This window comes from Stegodyphus dumicola, chromosome 8 (assembly GCF_044657685.1).
Source record: "Stegodyphus dumicola isolate Sdum_Otavi_A_Nest chromosome 8, ASM4465768v1".
Classification (NCBI taxonomy): Eukaryota; Metazoa; Arthropoda; class Arachnida; order Araneae; family Eresidae; genus Stegodyphus; species Stegodyphus dumicola.
In genome coordinates, this window is record NC_140775.1 from 165,916,956 (window position 1) to 165,940,821 (window position 23,866).

The following is a 23,866-nucleotide window of genomic DNA, read 5'->3' on the forward strand; positions in this document are numbered from 1 at the left end:
GTCGCCATCATCTTCCTTGCCGACATTGTTTGCATGCATTTCTTGGGTTTTTGGGGAGAACTTGTGTGCCCCCACTGCATTGATTGCAATTTCGTTTCACAGTTCACATGTTTCACCCATGTTTCGTCACCAGTAACGATGCGATCGAGTAAAGAGTCACCATCCTTATGGTAAGCGTCCAAAAAGTTCAACGCTGCAGCCATTCGCTGATTTTTGTGGTCCTCTGTCAAGATTTTTGGAATCCATCTTGCACAAAACTTGTGGTAACCAAGCTTTTCGCTGATGATTTCGTGCAACAAACTTCGCGAAATTTGTGGAAAACTCAAAGAAAGTTCCGTTATTGTGAAATTTCGATTTTCACGGACCTTAGCATCGACTTTTTCGAGAAGTTCGGCGGTCACTATGCTGGGTCTCCCACTTCGATCTTCGTCGTGAACATTGGTTCGGCCATTTTGAAATCTTATGACCCACTGACGCACTCCACCTTCAGTGATAATGTTGTCCCCATACACTTCACGAAGCTGCCGATAGATTTCTATCGGTTTACAGTTTTTTGCAGTCAGAAACCTTATTACTGAGCGCACCTCGCAGCTCGCGGGATTTTCAATTAACGCAGACATTTCAAACCGTCACAGTATCTGAACGGAGCACAGCACGAACCTCTCACTAGCACGGCTAGATGCAGACTGAGCTGCGCAACGCTCTGACCCCAAGATGGCCGTGCTAGCCCCGCCCCTAGCGGACACAGACGGAAACGTAATCTACTTCCTGGATGGCCCTCGTATTACCACACCTGCATTTTAAAATATAAAACATCTTCACAATAAAGAAGCATATCAAAAATTATATACCTGCATAATTTCTTGATGAGTGCCATTGCATTTCTTGAAATTATTCTAGGAAATTCAATGGCATCAATGCCTTTTAAAATGATATTATATGTTTTCATTGGATCAGGTCCTGTGAATGGTGGCCTAAATAAAAGAGAAAGATTAAATACATTTTGAAAAAGCTATTAAAATGATTGCTTTAAAATATCTTATTTTAATAAATATATGCTGAATGAATGAATTTTTTTACTATTTAGACCTGAATAATAATAATAATAATAATTTACAAGATTTATAAAAAAAATTCCGAAGTGAACACTTTCAGGTAAGCTTTTGCTTCATTGCCTTGATGTTGTACACATTTGCTTTTTAACCATGTGCCTTCCATTAATTTATTTTTAAGTACTTCAACATTTGTGCATTTCCCTAGTTTAATTAATGTCTTCAACTGCTGGCCTAAAGGCTACAATTCCTGCTTTTCTTATAGCAACAGCCATTGCTTCTTGAACATTAAGTTATTATTGCTACTATCAATGTGACATTTTTGTCACTTTTGCAACATACCAGAAACCTTTTTGAATAGTGTACATTTCAAATAGAGTATGGGATTCATAAAAAAAATTCAAATTAATCATCTGCACAATAAGACCAAGGTTCAGAATTGTCAGGACTCTGGTGATTACCGATTTCGGAAATTTCTGATTTTAGATCATCAGTTTAAATCCAGTAAGATGACAGGTAGAAATTATAAAATCAAAAATATGAATAGTTATTTATAAAATAATGAAACATTTATGGCGTTCAGGGAATCAAAACTTACAAAAAGAGCTCAATATTTATTTGCTTTACATTACTTTAAAATTAAATTGTTTAAACTGTTTTGTGTTTTTGTGCTAATGTTTATGCCTTGTAATAGTCATATGTAATGCGTCAAGCCCTACAATTGATATTCTGAAATTTCTAATCAATGTCAGTGAATGTAAAGTCATTAGCCATGGTACAACTCTTTGAAACAACAAGTGTTTGAAAGTGACATGATGGAATCTTGGTCAGACAGGAGAAAAATCGTTTTTACAAATAATCTGTTTTTTCTTGTGCATTCTATTTTCCATTATTATTATTTTCTAGACATATATTTACATCATCAACAATATCAATCAGTGCAGGATTTATGTATAAGCTACACAAGATATAGCTTAGGGCCCCAAAAATTAATATATAGTATAACAGACTTATAAAGGACACCATATCTCAAATAGCTTAGGGCCTTATCAAGTCTAAATCCGGTTCTGACATTAATCTATATACAAATATAAATTCAATAAAATACTTTGCATCTACTTTTCAAATATTAATTACTCTACTTCTTTTAAATTGCATTCCATAAAACTAAACTGAAAAATGAAATACAGTACAAAGTCTGTAATCCGGACGTCCATTATCCGGAATGATCTATAATCCGGACCTCAAAGCCCCAAACTTACGCATGCGCATTTAATGCACGCGTCCGCTACGCATACGCATAAAGCATTTACCCATGCGCACTTCCGACAGGGAAGAAAGTGAAAGAGAGAAGTTACTGAGAACGAAAAAATTTCGATTGACAAGTTAGTCGGTATTCTCGACACAGCAATTACAGGACTTGAATAGTGGAATTTTGTAACTGAACAAGAAATTATGTCTGTTTATAAAATTAAAGAGAAAGTATTAGCACAAAAAATGAAGCAACTTAAACAACTTACATTGAAAGAAATGTTTAATAAAGTAAACAAATAAATATTAAACCTTTTTTTGGAAAATTTTGATATCCTTTAGATAATAATTGCTCTTTATTTCATAAATTACGGTTCCATATTTTTAATTGTATAATTTCTTCATGCCATCTTACCAGATTTAAATTGATGATCTATAATCCGGAAAAACCCCTAATCCGGAATCGCTAAAGTCTCAACGAGTCCGGATTACAGACTTTGTACTGTATATAAATACCAAGTTATTAGTCTGTGCTAAGTAAGCAATTTATGGCACTAAAAGCACCTTTTATCATTTGCTCAATAATGAGACACATGCTAAAAAAATTATCAGATGGTTATATAAAAATTTATATCAATCAAATGTAATATAAATTATATAAATTAGATTAATTATTTAAAACAAAGAAAATTTAACATTAAGTACATTTATTGTTTTTAAATCATCCAGTTTATTATGCAATTGCAGTTTTATATTAACTTATTATTCACATGGCCTGCAAGTATTGCCATTCGAAAATTTATAAAGGTTTTAATTTAACTATCTTGTAACCAGGAGAATAGCCATTTCTCAAAATATTGCTAATGGGTCTGGCGGAAGAATTTTAGGTTTATAAATTTTTGAATGGCAATACTTGCAGGCCATGTGAATAATAAGTTCCTTGGTTATGTAACAGAATTCAAGGAATGTAAAATATTTAAATGACTCTGCTACATGTTGTTTCGATAATGCCAAAATTACCTTGAGGGGGGGGAGAATATTTTCAGAATTGTTCTCTAAAGAAAATTCTAATTAAAAAATTACATATTTTATGGAATTTACACAATTATTATCATAAACTTTCCTTCAATACTCTGTTTTCAGAAATTTTATATACTGACTAAAGATCATCTGCCTAAACTAAATATGAAAAACTAGATGACATGAAAACCAATTTTCATCTGCAAATGTATCAGAAAAGCACTTCAACAATATCAGTTGAAACCAGTGATAATTCAAATACATGCAACTTTGTCATTTATAGTTTAATGACTTAGTATTATCTTAGTAGAGGTTGAATGAATAATACCATTGAGTGCTCGCAATTCTTCATTGGTAAATGAATGAATTAGCAGCATGCAGTTTTCCTAATGAGTAATATGAATGTGAGCTATATCCCCCCCCAAAAAAAAATCCTTCATGAATGCATTTCTGATAAAAAGACATCCCTGGCATTCAACTCCAGTCACAAGATTTAGGATATTTCAGAAATCAAAAAAAGCTTTTGCAAAGAAGTTTTTATGGGAATTCACTTGTAAAAAACAAATGAAGAAAACATTATGAGCCTAGACAGCTGATTACTTTCAATAACCAGATTTCATGTATAAACTAGTATTCCATGTCCTTTTAATCATTGCTGAGCTATTATTAAAATAGGATTTCTTAAGTTTCGATTCATGACTCTTTCAGAGATTTTGCATTGCAAAGAATACATCACTATTGATGCTACAGATTAAATATCAAGATATGTTAATAAAGAATGAAAGACTATGTCTTTATATTTCCAAGAAGTCATTGCTGCTTTATCCGGAACACAAAGTAGTTGTAACAGCCAAATGTTATCTAATTGCTGTTCTCCCTGCTATTCCCTATGAGTGACTAGTTAGAACAGGATACTAGGTGCACTGAGAATACATTCTGAAATTTTTTCTTTTCTTATATCCTTTTTAAAGTTTATTGTTATACATTTTAACTCAATAAGAATTTCTAGATTTGAATTATATAGCTTAACAAGATATTTTTCTTATACTAAGTGTGAAGTAGCAATGTGCAAAGAAAACATTATTGATACAATACTCAATATAATATTAGAATATTGGATTCATTAGTAAATTTTACATTTGCCCTTCTCACAGAATTGGTTCTAAATTTCTTTTCAATAGAGTTAGAGACAAAAGAAGTGAACTTACATGAAAAACATGATATAGATATATCGAGTTGTTCATAATTCCCTCCGGGTTTCAGAAGGCTATAGTAAAATAACTGAATACAGCAAAAACGAACATTGCACTAAATACAGAAACAATTCAAGTTTTATTTACAGCTCTTACGGGTGTTCTATCTGTGATCCCTTGGTCACATGACATACATCAAAGTCATAGTCCAGTTCCTCTCAGACCCTATTCAACATGGTACTATTAATGGTATTTATATGTGATCCTTTTAAGCAGTTATGTGGCAAAGAGGGTAAGAAAAGAAGGTCTTTACATAGTTCCATAAAAAATAAATAAATAAATAAATAAAGTCACACAGTGTTAAAGGAGCACTGAGAATGGGGGTCATGGCAAAGAGATATGTCATCTTTGTAAGCTCGCCCAATCCAATAATGAAGTAATTGTGTGCTAAGGTATTCATGTACATCCTGCAGAAACTAGAGTGGAGCTGCATCTTGTTGAAAAACAAAGTTGTCATCCTCATATTCATGCAGTTGCAGCATTAACCACAACTATAGCATATCCATGTACACAGTCTGCTCTGTGAGAAAAAATGACACTTACACACGTGAGGAAGAGACATCACAGAATACATTAACTTTTATAGAATCATGACAAAGTTCCACTATTGCATGAGAATTTTCCATGTCCCAAATGTGTAAGTTGTGGTGTTTTACCTTGCTGGGCAATGGAAAGGTGGATTCATCACCAAAAATCATTTTCTGTAGCAGTGAATCCTCAGCTTGGACATCAATGTAAAAGTTCACACAAGAAATGCAATCCCCTGAAAGTCAGCCATTTGCACCATTTGCAACCAGTATGGCTTCATATGCAGAGTTTTGCATAGCATTCGCCACATTGTTGGTTGTAAAATCCTCAATTCATGGCTTGCACGAATGGTTGATTTTGTTCCTCTAAAACATTTCATGTACATCACCTATGGTTCTTGAAGATGGATCCAGATAATCAGTTTATTGCTTATCACACAAGCATCTAGTTTCTTTAAACTTGTTGTACCATACATGAACTGGCTTGTCAGTGAGTCCCTATTTCATATGAAATGCCCACTGCACCACTGATTCCAATTTAGCTAATTGTAACATACAAGCTTTTTATTCACCCATGAATACCATTTTGATTCACTTACTGCTTTCAGTCAGGTGTGTGCCATCATCTAATGCCAAATGCTATTATAAAAAAATTGTATTGTTACTGCATTTAGTGCAAGGTTTGTTTTTGCTGTATCATCTTACCTTTTTTAATTATAGCATTTCGAAACCTCAGATAGAATTATAAATAACCTTGTATATCAGAATACCTTTGATAATAAGAGATGTTGTGTTCATGTGTGTTTGCAGGTCAGTGGAAGGCAGTTATAGCTCTTCAGAAGATGCTATATTTTGTAGCACCATGATACATTGCAAACCACTTACTTTTCTTTATTGAAAGTGTCAAAAATGGACTGCTTCTATCTTTTTTTTAGGAGGGGGAGGAGAGACTACCTCATTCTCCTACCTACTACTTTCATACCTACTACTTTCACACCATGCAAAACCTATGGCAGACTAATCAGTCAACAGCACATTTTCATTAATAAGTAAGCTGATTGCATTAAAAGACTTAAACAAGTGTATTAACTCTTTATTATTAGAGTATCTGTTAATTAAACAGTGACAAAAGCCATCTTGCTAATGGGCTGCACTAAAGCAACAACCCTAAGCAACTAAAGCCCAAAGCATTGCCAAATGACCAGCAGTCCTAATCATAGTCTTTTATAATTTGCCTGTCAGGAGAAGGGCTCTCAGTAGTGTTGCTAGTAAGGCATAGTCCATTAACAATATACCTTGTACCATCATTTAAATAACAAGAGCTATAATATAAAGGAGGTAACCAAAGCCCACCTGGAAAAAAAATAAAGTGCACAAGGAACAAACCATGGAACATGGAAATGGCAGAACATTAAACCACTCAAAATAGTCCAATATTTTCTGATTATCCTCTCTTCAAAAAAAGTATTCACAAAGCAAAACAGGCAACCCATGATATCAGCAGCCAGGCATGTGCCAGTGCAGCAGATAAGTGGAAATTTTCACCATGAAGGGGCACATTTCCATCTTCAAACTTGACAGTCATTAGCGTTTGTTTTTGTTGCATTGACTGCTTTTTTTTTTTTTTTTTTTTTTTTGGTAAAATATTGTTATAAGGCTGTGGCATCTGCTGGCTAATGTAAAAGAAAGTATTGCTTTTCCTCAGATTTATGGCATTTGGCCTAACAACACAGAATTCAAAAACTCACATTCCATGAAGTTGCACTTTGTAAATAATTGAATTTAATGAATCAAAATCTGTTCCGATATTTTTAAAGCGAAAACAGATCATTGTGTACTGGGAATAGTGTGCTCAATGCCAAGTTGTGTATGATGATGAATTTTTTTCAATTCTATGATTTTTTAAAGCTGCAACAGATTGCTATGTAAATGAACAACACCAAAAAATAAGAGGTTAGTGTTTCTTGCTTTTATAATTTTATTAGTTGGATGCTGTTTTATCTAATTCTTAGAGACCAACTAAATTTTAAAATAGCTGTTGTCTTTTTAGCTCTAGTTTGGCAAAAAAATAGTCACCAGTAGTTTGTGATTTTTTGGTAAGGAGATACACATAACCAGAGAAGACCAATAGTTCCTTGTAATATACAAAATGCAAGCAATGCTAATTGGTGATAAAACTGTCAATCTTTCTCTCAGTGTAACATGAACTATTAAAAATGGTCAAAAACTAAAACATTTCATATAACATAAAGCATTAAAAACTCACGTTCCAGTAAGCAGTTCAAACATTAGAACACCTAAAGACCAGTAATCAGCTGAAATGTCATGCCCTCTATTTAAAATAATTTCAGGAGCTACATATTCAGGAGTTCCACAGAATGTCCATGTTTTACGACCATGTTGTAATTTTTTTGCAAAACCAAAATCCACCTGCAAAAAGTTACATATTTGAGTATTACTGTTGTTAAAAATTGCAAAAAGGCAATTTTATTTTGGATAAAATTATCAATACACAAAGACATTTAGTATTTTATAAGTTTAATGAAAAAAAAAAAGTTCTCACTAGTAAGTACACCATTATATCAAACTCAGTGCTACATTGTTTTAGTTCCAGACCATTTATTACTTAAGCTTGGTACACATTTCAAACAAAATAAGAATTTGAAATGACATAAGAACAAAAATACAAATGATATAGATATTTTCATATTGAAATAAAATCACAGGACTCATATTTAATTATTACATAACACAAATTATCTTTATTTGTAATTTGAAATGATCTCAAGTCATTTGCAGTTAATAATAAGAGAACAAACAGACACTTTTAAATTCTAAATTCCTTCCTTTTTCTTCTTCTTCTTTTTTTTTTTTTTTTTTTTTTGTTTTTTGTTAACACAGCAAAATTACTATACAATTTCCATAAACTGTACAAAACTGATGAAGTGACTTAAAAAAAAAAAAAAAAAAAAAAAAAAAACCTGATAATGTGAATTTATATATATGGAGCCTTCAAAATTCAATTACCTACATTCTGCTTCTCTTAAATAGCAAAAGAGCCTATATGGCAACAAGAATAGATAAATGGCAGGTTATATGAGGGCTGCCCAGGGTGATAGGCTTGCCAGGATGTCAACGTCATGAAATGAAGAGAATATATGAGTATGTGATACTAATACATGAAGTGAGGAGGGGATCTCATCTGAATTTTTAATGCTTGTTCATCTTAAGACATAGGGTATTTGCTTTGTTTTTTAAAAATTAATTAATGATTTAGAGACTTCTAGAAAATGAAGGAGAGGAAGTGGGTCCTTTCTGATCGCATCTTATGCAACTCCCAAAATCCACCTCTGAATTCACCATTAAAGAATGAGCGAGATATCTTTTGTCTAGAACAAAAAAATATATTTTCTGCGCAGGGCAGCTAAGGTATATTTTTTAAAAAAATACATATTTTATTAATAAACATATTTACACTTTCTTCACTTGTAATACAATTAATTTTTTACAGTAGCATTTTCAGATTATTGCAGCCATTTTCAAATTTTTGCGCAGTATGAATCACAGGAAACTGAAAAGACAAGTAAAAAGAAAAAAAATTAACAGTTTATAATAGGTGCTTGAAAGAGCAGCAGCCACCAGGAGTGATACAAGATTCAAGAAAAGACGTCAGGCATGTTGAACCCATGTCTAGCAGCAACAGACAAGCAGGAAACAAGATCTTCCGCAGATGTGACAGGACTCCCGTACACGAGGCCTTTAATATGACCCAAAAAAAAAGAAGAAATCCAAGCAGGTTAAATCAGGAGAACGTGGTGGCCAGGGAACTGACCCTCCCTGTGCTATGCAGTGCTGGTTGTAGACAGTGTCCAGGGGATTCCTGACATTCTGCTTAAGTGAGCTGGAGCTCCATCGTGCTGGAACCGCATTCGTCTGTGAACAGCTGGTTTAGGAAAGATCTCCTTGTAAAATTGCTCCTTGTACATTCTTTCAGCAGTTAATTCATTTACTTGTGCAGCCCCCTACATGAAATGCATGTCGTCAAGCTCTACATTGGTGTAATGATGCATGCTGCTCGTGATCAGTGCGGAAAATGAAGAATCCAGCTAGTACAGCACTTTTATATGCTGTACTTATCAGCACTCTATACGGACTCAATGCAGCATTACCACACACACTTTCCCCATACAAAATCTGCTTATTTAATTCCCATCTACCTGCCTTTACATTTTTGACATATAGTTTTGAACCACCCTGTGTACATATGTTCATGTAGTCATGCTAATATGTTACCACAAAATGAAAATTGTTGGAAAATTTTTCAAAGTTGCACTTACTAATTTTACATATCCTTGTGTATCTAGAATCATATTTTCTGGTTTTAAATCCCTGTATATTATATTTCTTGCATGTAAATATGCAAATGCTTCCACAACACAAGCAGTGTAAAATCGTGTTGTATTGTCATCAAAATTCCCCCTGAAAATACAAAACATACCTCAGTAAATAAATAATATATTATAAACAATTAATAATCAAAAATCAGAATATACATCAGGTAAAATGAAATTTTAGATGGGGGGAAACCTTCTAATGGAAGATAAAGAGAAATATTTATTAAAAAAGGCAAATAATTATAATCAACATAAAAACTTTAAAAAATCAACTCTGAATCAGTAGAAAGAAAAGAAATTAGTTAAGTTAAAAAAAAAAGCATTACTATTAAAGTACATCCTCATATTTTAATGCAAGAAAAGATGTCCCTTACAGCCATGAAGGACTCTCACAATTTTACTTTTCTTTTAAATTAATGAAACTGAAATTTTCATTAAATAAAAGATTTTTAACTATTAATTTAGCTATTTAATAACACGATTAAATAATTAGGAAAGATATGCATACAGATATTCTACCAAAACACCAAAATATATTTTGCTATTTTAAGGGGAAACTAGAACAGATTTTGATTTTGAATTTTATGGATGCAAATATAAATTTAATATTAAAATTTGACAAAAAGCAGTAATATCAAATAAGATACAATTGAAATTTGATTATCCATCCTGCTGTTAATGGTTAGTTTTGTTTTCCCTTATTTGCAAAGATCCAATAGACAGAATGAATCAATCAAGCAACAAAGAATAAAAATAAATAAAAAATAAATTCGTAATCTAAAACCGGACATTTTGTATAATAAAGTGCGATTGTCATCACATTTAGACCAAAAGATTAAAATATATATATATATTTAGAATAAAAAGAATAAAGGTTTTAAATAAATACAATATGAAATATAAACCTGCACATAATAAAAATACTCATTTAAACTTTCTGTCCATATTTATTGATGAAGAAATGTCATGTTATTTGTGGATAACTGATTGGGAAGTTTGTGAACCTCTATATAAGTACTGCAGAAAATTCCATTCACAACAATGAGAAATAAAACTGAGCTAATGTGGTATTGATGAGTCATGTTAAAAAAATTTGTTATTTATTATCTATGACTACAAATTGTCTAAAATTTATTTAAATATATTTTTGCTAATACATAATGATAGGCAAGCTAAGAAACTATAATGAGATCTCTTTTTTTATTTTCATTTTTATTAAAATCAAGATCAAAATTAAAACAACACCACACAATGTATTATAAGCCTTAGTTCTTTGTATAGTATTATCCATATTGTCTAAAATAACAATTTTTGTACGTGTCCAATATTATCCATACTACATAATATATTATAAAAATGAGGTAAAAAAGACTTATAAAATAAGCTTTTTATTAAAACTCATAAAATAATTAATGAACTCAAAGAAGAAAAATAATTTATCATATAGTTTAATTTGAACAAGAGATTAAATTCTCTGTACAGAATTTTTATCTACAATTTTATATCATACATAATAAAAGTGTGGAGAGCCTTTTATACATTCATAAAGACTGTGCCTTATACTTTTGACAACACATAATTTTATTAATTATGATACAAAATTGTAGAAGAATTTTGCAAAGAGAATTGTTTAATCTTTTACTCCCAGCAAACTGTATAGTAAATTTTTTCTTCTTTTAAATTCATTAATTATTTTACAATTTTAAAAGCTTATTTTCTGAAAACATTTTATTTTATTTTTATCTTTTTAGTCTCAATAACATATTGTCAATTCAATTATTGAATTGGAAAATGGTTTTTCAGCAATGAAGAATCAGTCTTTTAGTTCCACTTACTGCATTACGTCAAATGGTTGAAAAAAATTGAGCAATTTCGGAAAAGTTGCCAAAAAATAACATATTAAAAGTTTCATATAAACTTTATTTAAAAGATTATTTTCTAACTCTATCCCATTGTGAAAACAGTAAAATTCTGAGAGCTTTAGTTTTTTTCAATAAACAAAGATATGTGCAAAAAATCATTCCAAAATTAAATTCCAGTAAATAAAAATTCCAATCATTCCATTGTACATATTTTGAACTTGAAAGCTTATCAAAAAGGAGTTTAAAAATTAAATTGATGACAAACTCATGAGCAACAAAAACCATGAGTGAAGTAAATAAAATATTTATAAAAATAACTTCTTCTAAATGGAAGCAAAACTTGCCAATGTAAGATTTAGGGGGGGGGAAAAAATCTTAAATTTTTTCAGATAAAAAAAAAAAAAAACTTAATTTTGAGAATGATTAAATGCAAGTCCCTTTTATTTTTATTTTTAAATTACTTCTAAAAAGACAGATTTCTGGTTAACTTTTTTATCTTTCAAATCCTTTTTTAAAATTTAGTTTTAGAACATTTTCAAAAGGCCGTGGTTGATAGTAATGGTGGGAGGAGTTTTTAATATCCATCTTTTCTCCCATCCTTTAAGATACAGTCTTAAGACTGATGACATACACAGAGTAGCATAACTAGTGTAAACCTTTTTATTGCAATTCCAGCAACAATAATAATAATAAAACAGTTGGAAAGAACATTCATATTCAATTTATAAACTATACAAGTGACTGCAGTTCTAGTTAGGTTTATAAATAGAGTTACTGAATTTGTTTTATTGTGCATTTTAAGGAGAGTTTAATGTCTACAAATATACCAACCTATCTCTAAGGATTGTCCACAATTCTCCTCCTAAACAACTTTCCATAAGCATATACAAGTATTTCCTGTCTTTAAAAGTACGATATAACCTATTAAAAATAATTTGATGTTTGAGAACATGTTATGGCAAATTAAATACTACATAAAAACTATCAGGTTAATTACACAAATTTAAAAGCATATATATTTAGTTCTTTATACATTAAAATTATGGAAGAAACTTTAAAACAATAAAAGGGAAAAATACTTTATGAAGTGAAAAAACAAATTTTAGAATAATTATAAAAAATGCAAAAATATGTAATGAATTTTATCACATTTACTTGACAATAAAATCACAGTCAACTTCTTCCATTATCGTTTTCTCAGACATAATATGCTGTTGCTGTCTAGTTTCAACTATCTGAGCTTTCTTCATTACTTTTAATGCAAAAGATCTTGAAGGATCATTTGCAATTTGAACCTGAAAATAGATTAATGTGTTATATATTTCAATGACAAAAATATTCTTTGTATGCATTCTTTTATCAAATATTTTTTGTTCAATTATGCATGGAGTTTTCAATGAGTCTCAACTTTTTTTTTTTTTTTTTTTTTAAAGATCTGGATGTATTTGATTACGACAAAGTATGCAAGGGCTATTTGCTTAAGGTCTCTGTAGTGAACATTCTAGGAAAATGACACAAATTCCTTTACACAAGTGAAAAATAATGAAAATGTTTATGTAGCCAGCCATTTACAAAGATTTGAATGCATTTAAAACTACAATGCTAATGTTTAGCAGTCACTACTACTAATTATTAATGCTTAGCAGTCATACCCACTCAGCCATTGGTCAGCCTGTTTTATTAAATAACAAGTATTAGTGCAGTATATTTCTGATAAAAAACATAAAAAGAGAAACTAATTCTATAACTGTTGATAATATTTCATGAACAATGCTGTTCACTTGCATTCTATTGTATATGAAGTATTTACAATTATTCAATTTACAAAAAAGCCAACGAGTTTAAGCACTGTTCTGAAACTAAATTTTAACCTTACTGAAATAACAAGTACTTCAATAACTGATTACTTAAGATGCTTCCCAATTTCTTAATACTTTATGTACGGCGATCACATACTTTAAAATATGAACTCTAAAATCAGTTATAAAAACACACAAATGTCTTGCAGCTCTATAAACAATATACAAAAGTATAATTCTAAATTTAGATCTCCTTAATTATAATCCACTCTGAAGGTCTCAAAAAGAAGCTTGAAATTTAATGAAACTTTTAAGAAAAGAAACTTTTAGAATAAAGATAATGGGAGCTAGAATTCATTCATTTTCTCTTTCAGTTTTCCTAGTACTAATAAAAATTTACATATAGTCCTCACAATTGAATTATAATATGAGAATCTATTTAAAATGTATTACTGGGTTTCATGCAAACATCACCAAACTGAACAGCAGAAACACACTTCCACAGTTTACAAATGCAACAAAATCTATCTATATTTAAAACTCAATTTAGAATTTTGACTAGTAAATTTAAATATTGAATTTAACTTTGGCTATGACTTAGATTCAGAAAAAGAAATTAAGTTATCACTTATTTTATGCATAAATTAAATGAGAGAAACATACTAATTCAACTCTTCCAAATCCACCAACACCCAATGTAGTTATTACACGTAAATCTGTAAGCTTCAATTTCGTAAATTCTTCGTCAACCCTAATAATGAAAGTTACTAAAGTTAGCACTTATATATAATTAATGCAATATAAAATCAACTTAAAAATGTAATGCATAATAAAATATCCAAAAATTATTTCATACCTGGTTTAAATATCTGCTTATGAAAGCATTAAAGAATATAAAATATATATTAAACTTAAGTGATAGTTAACAATATAACTTAAAAAGATATAAAAATATTAATAAGTATGTTATGCACATAACTGTTGTGTATAATAAATACATATAAATACATGTTAATGAATAAATGTAAATGCATATTAGATAATTATAACCATAAATAATTATTAATAAATAACAGTTTAATAATAAATCAATTTTAATATTTATTGATGTAACAAAATAAGATAAATGCAATATAATACACACACACACACACACACACACATATATATATATATTATATGTAAATATTATAAGAAAATATTAATAAATAGTACCTTCTCTTAACAGGCATAGTTTCGTCATAGTTCTTCTCCTTGATTTCATTGATATTACTTATCAACTGGTTAAATGACCTGATGGAAAATAAAAAGAGGAACTGCAAATTCAGAAAAAAATATTTAAAAAGATATAGAATATAAACACAGAAAATAATCATAAAGAAGTGTAAATACAACACAGCTGAAAATCTTAAAATTTGAATAACAGGGAGGTTTTCATGTGAAAAACCTGGAGTTTTGAGGATTTTGTGATATGTGGTAACAGATTTCAAAGAAACCCAAAGCTGGCTTAAATCCACTTTTTTTTTTGAAAGACTCCTAAACTATTTACAGTATGATTCTGACACAAAATACATTGGTGTGCAAAATTTAAGCAACAATGCAAATTTTAATCAGATAACCATGCAGTTGCAGAAAAGGGGTTCTTGCTGTTAGTACAATGAACACGCAATTCAGTAGAAAGGTCATGCATATGCAAATGTCAGGAAAAAAAGTCACAGGCTACGTGATCGCACGCAAAATGCATGCGCTCCACTCGAGACTACCATAAAAGGAAGGATGGAGACGCAATTAAAGACATTCGTTGTAAGTACAAGTGAAATCTTTCATGAAATATGGCTAGAAGAAATCATTTGGATGACTTCACGAGTGGAAGAATGATCGGAAAGCTGGAGGAAGGGCGTAGTGTGACCAAAATGGCTGAAGATTTGTCAAGTCAACAAAAGTGTCGTTTCAACTTGAAAAGCCTTCCAAACCATAAGTACAGCTATTAGAAAGGTTGGTGGTGGCCGCTCCAGTACAACAACTGCAGCAGATAACCGATATATCGTCCTACAGGCGAAAAGAGCCCAAAACCAGTCCGTAAGCTCCACAACTCAGCAACTGTGTACAGCAACCGGTGACAATTGTCGTGGTTTACTGTGTCCAGATACCTTCACAAAGATGACCTATTCGCCCACCATCCTGAATGCTGCATCCCTTTGAAAGTTGGCGATCGGCGCCATCGTTTAGAGTGGTGCAAGGAGTGCAAAAACTAGGCATCTCATCAATGGAGTCGTCTCCTTCTTACCGATGACAGTCGTTTTAGTGCCCCAAGCGATTCTAAACGTGAACTTATTTGGAGAGAGGTAAGGACACGGTTTAATCTCAGTAAAATCACGGAAAGAGACCATTACGGTGTCCTGGAGATCTCGTCTGGAGAGGCATTATGCTGAACGGGCGGACACAACTCCACGTTTTCGACAGTTCTGTAACCAGAGATCACTATTGTCAGGAGGTGATCCTTCCTCCATGTGCATCTGTTCCGAGGTGCCATTGGAGCAGACTTCATTTTTATGAATGACAATGCACGGCCACACCGGACTCCTGCTGTTCAGAAGCTACTGAAAAGTGAAGATATCACTCGAATGGATTGGCCAGCATACTCCCCTGATTTAAATCCCATAGAACATGTGTGGGATGCTTTGGGGAGATGCCTTGAGGCACGATTACATCCTCTGGCGAACACCCAACAACTGAAACAGAAGCTGATTGAGGAATGGGCACTTTCATCTCAAGATCTGTTGGACAATCCAGTGCTGAGTATGGGGAGACGGTGAGAAGCAACCATTGCAGTAAGGGAAGGGCATATCCCATACTAAAAAGCATCTGCTTGTTGTTCTTCCTCATATACAGACAATCATGTGTAACGATACTATGAGTTCAATAAAGCCTGTTTTTGTTTAATTCCATACTGTATGCATTGTATTCATTTTTGCGCAATTATGCTTTCGTCATAGTTTAAATACAAAATGCTGTCTCTTATTTCTGAATTTCATGTCTCTCAGATGATATCTCGTGAATTTATGCCAAAAAGAACACCTGTTGCTTAAGTTTTGCACACCAGTATATATTAATATTTAATTCGATATCCTAAATTTCATTTTAAGATTTTGTATATTTTTCTTATACAAAGCATTTCATATATTTTTATTTATCATATAATCATACATATGAAAAATAAAAATAGTCATTATTATCATATAATCGTATATATAATACTTTTTATTTATCATATAATTGTATATAATCATATTTTTTGTATCATATTTCGTATATTTTTATTTATTATATTTTCATACATTTTTATTTATCAAAGATTTTTAATACAAAAAAATAAATAAAATTAATAACTAATAATATGCTGATAAATTTAATAATATATCATTTATTGATGTAAAACAGAATTAAATATTGTTTGAATCTTAAAAAGCTCAGACTGAAGAAAGCATTCAACTAATGTCTACAAATAGATTATGACAATTGAAATAAAATAAAATTTATTAAGAAAATTATACTGAAAATCACTAGTGGTGGGGGAATAGAATTACAGAATTTAAATTTCACTAAATTCACTAAATGTCATTTATGGCTAGGATATATTTTTAGTAGATTTTCTTAATAAAGGCTAAAAATTAAAAACCAGGAAATCAAAAAATGTGATGAAAGCCAGCAGTCAGCCGTAGTACAAGGGAGGAAAAAACATCAAGTAACTATCAGAGAAAGAAAAGGGGTTAAAAGAAACCTAAAGAAAAAAAATAGCATTGAATACACACTGCACAAGCCATCAAAATATGCTTTTACATAACCAAGCAATTAATACTGAGACCATATAAAATACTTTACTGATTATTGCTACTAAATTTCATTTTATATCAGTCTAAAATTTGAATTTTATCCGGTATTCATTTCGTCATTTTCTACAAATGAAAATAAATTCAGATTGAAATAAATTCAACCTGGGAAGCAGCAGGGCAAAATAGAAATTAGGGAATGTATGATAAGCCCCACTATAAATCATATTATATTATATACCCTGAAAAATATGGCTCAAAAAACAACAAATGTATTTAAAATCAACTACATTCAATGTATCATCTTACTATTAAATTTCGAAAGTTTATCACAGCATGGAAATATTTTTAAACAGGTGAAATAGGAATAGCCACAGCTTCACGAGGTGATAAACCATAGCAAAAGTAACAATTTTTGAAATACAGTGCATGGAGGATTGTGAATGTGGAAACAGAGTAAGTACAAAGAAAAGGGGGGGGACAAAATGCCATTTCAATCATTGATATTTAAAATATTGCTTAATATTTACAAAAACAGTTCAAATGAATAAACACCAACTGCTATACTTAATTACAGTGAAAGTGAGAGACTATTCAAATACCCAATTCCTGAAATAATGGATTGGCATGGTATACATCCTTTGCTCTCTTAGATCTCCAAATTACTCCTACATCTGGAAAGTCTGATTTTGAAGATGCTGACTGACTCTCCAGAAAATCTTCTCTCCTGAATTAGCACTGCTATCATAGAAGTATGTTTGTTATATATGAGGTGTCTTCCAAAGCATACAACAATCACAATGCATGAAATATATGCATTGCCATGCATATATTTCAAATGGTAGTTGTTCATTTGAAATATTCTGATGAATTCACAGATTATCTCTTGTAAATGTCTGTGATTAAAATTACTTTTTGCTGTGTTCTTTGTACCTACTGAGGTTTAGATTTGATACTTTACCATACATTGTTTTATGATAATTTTTATTTTTGCCATGATTTATCACTTTTTAAAATTGTGAACATCTTAACTGTTATGCACTGTATACATCATATGAAGCTATTTCAATAGCATTATCAATTTTTCTTGATTGTCAATTAAAAGTAAGTTTTTTCTCACTTACTCTCGATCAATGACTAAACACATGACGCCATCTGGATCGTCTGCAATGATATTTGCTGTCCTAACATCTTCCCTACAATAAATTAAAAAAGCATTAAAAATTCTAATTTTAAAAACAGATAAATTATAATTAAGAGATTTATAAATTATACTAGAGGAATTCAACAAAGATTGAATTCTCTCTTAATATTAAACATGTCAAAAATATTTGTAAAATCAGATATTAAAAGCTTGAAACAAAAGAATTATTATTGTATAAAGAACACAAAGCATCAAATATATACAGTGCAAAGTCTGAAATCTACACAACAAATCAATAACTAGACCTCCAGACCACTAGCCTAAAATTAATTAACAACAACAAAAGTCCCTTCTTCTTTCAAATTTAGGAATGGAGCCACTAAAAATACATTGTTTGATGATATATTGATGCTGCCCAGGATTAAACTTTTCCCTTGATTGGCTGTGTGGCGGGAGGAAAACTTGTGCAATGCATTTTGCCATGGGTTTCATCGCTGAGGTTTCTAAATTTAGCTGGCCAGTACTCCCAAAATTCTGCTCTCCTTATATTCTAGTAGCCAGTAGTCCCTAAATTCTGCTACTCAGCGTCTTTTCTAAATTCTAAAAATTCTGCCATCCTCAATTTTTGCTACTCGGTGCTCCTGTAAGTTCTGCTGCCTAACGCAGCTGCACTAGCTCTGGCGCAGGCCCTGAAGGGTTAGCATTTTTCTGCCTGACCTAAACAGTAAGTGAAGCCCTAATGTTACCATGTCTACATATCATCAAATTAGATTTAAACTGATGACCTAAAATCTGAACTTCTGCAGCCCTGATAATCCCAGATCCTGGTCTTTGCACTGTTTTAAAAAAAGCAAATAGGAAATCTCTCTTTCTATGTTCCCTTCCAGGATAAAAAGAAAAATTAAACATAACACAAAATAAGCATGGGATAAATAAGTTCATAACATAAAATAAGCATGGGAAAGAACATTAAATTTTTTTTTTATTTATACTTTAAAACATAATTTCTTCATAAAGGATTCTATAAAACACATTAATGGATAACGACAAAAAAGTAATAGAATATTTAAACCATATGATTTAAAATAAATGAAAATTTCCAGCAACACAAATACAAATTATTAATGTTAAAAGTATTAAACTGAACTCTGAAAGCACAGATTCTTTGAAGAACATGAATATTTCTAAAATATAAGCATTCTAAAAACTTTATTTAAGGAAAAATTTGAAAAATTGCATTAAAGAATGAGCTTTAGAAAATTATAAACAAGTACATGTATAAGGTAAAGAAAAAAGTAATGAAATATGTAAAAAAAAGGTGTTTGAAAGAGACAATTTCATATTAGCATTTTTAAAGTAATTATCTCGCCTTAGAGATACAGCTTCTACTTTTGCAACACTGACAAAATGATAATCTCTTAAGCAAAATTTTATTCCATAAAAAGGAAGACAAGTACAGCTAAGTACAGGTTTCCTACAAACTGAGATCAGATTAAAAAAGGAAAAGGCTGTGCAATCACTAAAATGTCACTTGGTCAAAAATTTAACAACAGATAATGCAGTATAACAGGAAATACAGCCTTCCCATGAGGAAATATCTGTTTGCCCAAACTATGTAGAAAAAAAAAAAAAAAAGTAACACTTCTCTGTTTTTGCTATCAAATAACTTCGTCACCCAACAGGTATAGTGGTTAGTGATTCTGACTGCCATACTGATGAGCCTGGGTTCAGATCCCAGAGGAGGCATAGATGTTTATAAGCAGATATGGCAAGGGGGTACTCAAAATACATGGCAAGCTGAATGTCTTCTCTAGAGATCAGTGGTAGGGAAAGAGGGAGAATACCTTCAGACTGCCCCTGGGTTGTTTTCCCTCAAAATTGAGTGGAAGCTTAACAGTTAGATAGGTTTAGCAACATCTCAAACACCTGTGATTCCTCAGAGGTACAGGCCTAGCTTCAACCTGCACCTGCCAAATAACTTCATAGAGCAAATCATTAACTGTGTTTTCCTGGATATTAGAACATGCTTTAATTCAGCTCAAAACTTACATAATCAGCACAAGTTCTGCATATGCTTGCATTTTTTTTTGGGGGGGGGTATGTTTAAATTGTGTCTTCGCCTAATTCCATGCAAAATATACATTATTTGAAATTTTATTGCTACATTTTTATCATATGTCATTAGTACACAAACTGATTCAAATCACTGCAAACTAAACAACTAGGAACTTGTGGGAGTTTGCTCTTGTAAATCAAGGTTACGCACTTCATTTCGTAGTAGAAATGGTCTCACTACTGGCAATAAAGGTTTTCCTAGCAAAAATTTAAATGCATTTCACCTATACCTAGCACACACATATGCACAAATATATACTTATACATGTGTCTTTATTAGAAATAAATAGCACATACATAATAATATTTTTTATAAACTACGTATATATTTACCCTTGTAATGCTTTCTCGCCAAAAAAGTCTCCTCTTTGTAAATATCTTATGAATTTCTCTTCATCATTTGGTTCAGTTTTCATAGTTACTCTTACCTAAAACAAATTTATAAGTAAAGTTGAAAGCAATTATACTGAAGCTTAAGGGGGAAAAGTATCTACCATTTGGAAGATTATTAATATAGTAATTGCATTAAACATATTCATTATGTAAAAAGCAATTATACCTTTCCTTTACTGATAATGAAGAAGGTGTCTCCCCGAGCACCTTGTCGTATTATATAATCACCTTCATTATACGTTGTCTGAAAAAATAAGTCAAACATTTAATTACTGTGCTCTGGACACATAATAAAAACATATGTTTTAGCGTCATTAAAAGCACAACATGCATAAAATTACCTTTGACACAAATTAATATATATATTTATATTCAGTGCATATCAGCAAATTTCTTCTATATTTTAAAACAAATTTAAGTTGTAATTAAATCACTATAATTACTATATAAGCTGGCTTTAAATTGCATTTACAACTCAAAACAATGAAACAATGAAAAATATAATATAAAACAAAATAATAAATTGGAGGTTAGGAATAATATGTTATTAATTGAGGTAAATCAATTTTGATAAAATTTATAAAAGTTTTGATCATTGATGCATAATTATTTAAAATAACTATAACCTCTGATTTTAGTCAACATAGTGACAAAGTAATATAAAATATAAAAAAGATTGTTTAATAAAGAGATGAATTTAAAGAAAGAAGTGTTTGTAAAATTATACAATGATAAGGAGATACCTCTTCAAGAACATCAGCAATTTTAATAAGAACTTCATCATTTAAGTTCCTGAATGTTGGAACACTACAAAAGAATAATAATATGTTAGTACAATTTACAGGGAAAAAATACAGTGTTTAAAAAAACATTGCTTTTATACTAAAGAACAAAAACATTACAACCATCTCAATTTAAACCATCAGTTTTCTTAGAAAACTGCTTTATTTCACAAAAGTATGCAGAACTATTAAGATTCAAGGCACCTAGTAATATCTGACACCAGTACATTATTAACATATTTTTTAATTAACTGTCTGAGCCATCACATTATATTTGCTATTCCAACATTTGTCATAAGATGTTCAAAAGGTTCTGTGTCTAAGGAATTTGGTGGTAAGGCATTGCCTCAAACACTTCATCTTTTACAAATTATTTTGCAATAGGTACCTTGATAAATGTACATTATACTGCTGTAAGCTAGCATTTTCAAAGGTCATGCAAACTGGTGAAGATCCAAAATATGTATACTATATGTTTCTGTTTGTATGACTATAACATGTTTTATCTATTCACTATACAGTATTATAACCACAACAAGGAAAAAAAAAAAGTGAAATACCTTTTGAGGAAATCTGTGTATTCAGCTTGTCTGACAAGACCTGTTCGCATCATTATAGTTTGGAAGCATTGCCTTTCTATTGCCCATAACTTACAGTCCATGACAGCTAAAATATTATTTAACATAATAAATGTTAATGTACAGTAACTACAATGCATTTATGATGAAATATATGTTTAACATTATTATAATGATCCAATAACACAATGGCAATGTCTGTGTGACCAAGTTCTTAAAATACAGCAAGCTAATTCATTTCTAACTTCAAAAATTATTTATTGTTTACATAATATTTAGTTTAGAGAAAAATTTGAGATTAGTAACTTACCTATTTTGATTTCATTATAAATTCAAATAAACAGGACGGAATTTATTCTTAAATATTACTTTAAAAATATTTTTAAAAAAGCAGCTACAAAAATAGAATCCAGTATTGATGGACAAGAAATGCAAGTAGGGCAGAAACAGTAAAATCCATTACACACACTTAATCTGTATTTTCAATGATCCAAGAAATGGTCAAAGATAAATACAGTAATATGTATAACTTGGAGTTCAGGAAAAATGTAGTGAACATTTTAATTAAAGTCAATAGTAGTAATAGTAGTATTTAATTAATTTTATTTACATGATACACCTTAGACCTTTTATAACCTAGGTTTACATTTACTATAGCAATGCACAGTATTTCACTAAATCAACTTACTTTTGATTCACATATATATTTCATATATAGCAGTTTTATATTTTGAATCCCTATTCATATGTGTATCTGTCTAATGTGTATTTATAACATTTCCTATAAAAATAATACTGATATTACTGTAGAATTTTATTTGTCACTATCTTCCTTGTTCCCTGGTTGTTTTCCAAACTAGCTAATATGCTCACACTGAAAGTATTTCTTTTCTTGTAAGCAATAAGCACATAATAAGTACCAAATAATCTACTTGGAAAAGCAATTATGTTTAATAATACTGCAAAAATTAATTATTTAGGGACTATTGAATCATAATATATAATAAGATGAAATAAAGGTACAATGGCCAAAATCCCCAATCTCAATATATACAGAAATTTAAGGTGTGATATAAATTTTCAGCTATTACTACTGCAGTTATATAAATATTTAAATAAAATTCAAGACCTCATAACAAATTTAATAAACTATTTATTGTTTTTCTTTAACGTAACATTAAAAGAGGGACACAGTTGAAACTTATTCATGTCCCTTTTAATATTACAAATATTATGTTTAAGTTGTAGGGTCACATGAATTTTTATGCTAAAGAAATGAACGGGACTGCACACATTTTAAATTTATGTATTACAATGCACTAAGCCTCTGAAAGAAAAAAAATCATCGCGTCCCAATGCTGCTAATCACACAGATCATCTCATCTTGCTTACACAATAATTTGAAATTGGCATGGATTTATTACACTCTTAGAGGAAGCTAAGCTGATCCAGATGTATGAAGACTGTATGATCTTGTTAGACAAACAATATAAATGAATATGAAACTCAATTTTCATAGCATTACTGCTTGACATAACAGGGGATTGTTCAAAGAAGGTGCAATGGTTAGGTGCAATGCAAGAAGGCTATGGTAAAACAAATGCATTTATGTAAAAACAATTTTTGAACTTTTTTAGTACTTTCTTGCATCTGCTATAGTTACATAAATTTTAAGAAGAAAATAATTCGATAAAGAGCATAAAAAAATGCATTGTTAAAAAAAATCTACTGGTTTTGTGGATAAACAGACATGTGTTTCTCTTCTTCAAAAATTAAAATAAATAAATAAAAATTTAATTTAATTAAGTTTTTTTTGGGGGGAAGCATTATCAAATATTACAATGGTGAAATTTATTACTTGTTAAT

General features: G+C 30.6%; 1 protein-coding gene across 3 annotated transcripts in view; it reads right to left on the reverse strand.

Moving 5' to 3' along the window:
• The window catches only part of LOC118180849 (cGMP-dependent protein kinase, isozyme 2 forms cD4/T1/T3A/T3B-like), a 203,725-nt gene that overhangs the window by 15,065 nt on the left and 164,794 nt on the right, over positions 1 to 23,866 (reverse strand). For all 3 annotated transcript variants that reach the window (XM_085822696.1, XM_035349903.2, XM_035349904.2), the window contains exons 4-15: positions 21,983 to 22,088; positions 21,384 to 21,447; positions 20,807 to 20,884; positions 20,581 to 20,675; positions 18,113 to 18,184; positions 14,374 to 14,451; positions 13,822 to 13,909; positions 12,515 to 12,654; positions 12,191 to 12,280; positions 9,441 to 9,582; positions 7,370 to 7,533; positions 852 to 974 (exon numbers count right to left, since the gene is read on the reverse strand). In XM_085822696.1, the coding sequence (XP_085678822.1) occupies positions 852 to 974; positions 7,370 to 7,533; positions 9,441 to 9,582; positions 12,191 to 12,280; positions 12,515 to 12,654; positions 13,822 to 13,909; positions 14,374 to 14,451; positions 18,113 to 18,184; positions 20,581 to 20,675; positions 20,807 to 20,884; positions 21,384 to 21,447; positions 21,983 to 22,088 (1,240 nt within the window). The remainder of the gene's footprint in view (positions 1 to 851; positions 975 to 7,369; positions 7,534 to 9,440; positions 9,583 to 12,190; positions 12,281 to 12,514; positions 12,655 to 13,821; positions 13,910 to 14,373; positions 14,452 to 18,112; positions 18,185 to 20,580; positions 20,676 to 20,806; positions 20,885 to 21,383; positions 21,448 to 21,982; positions 22,089 to 23,866) is intronic.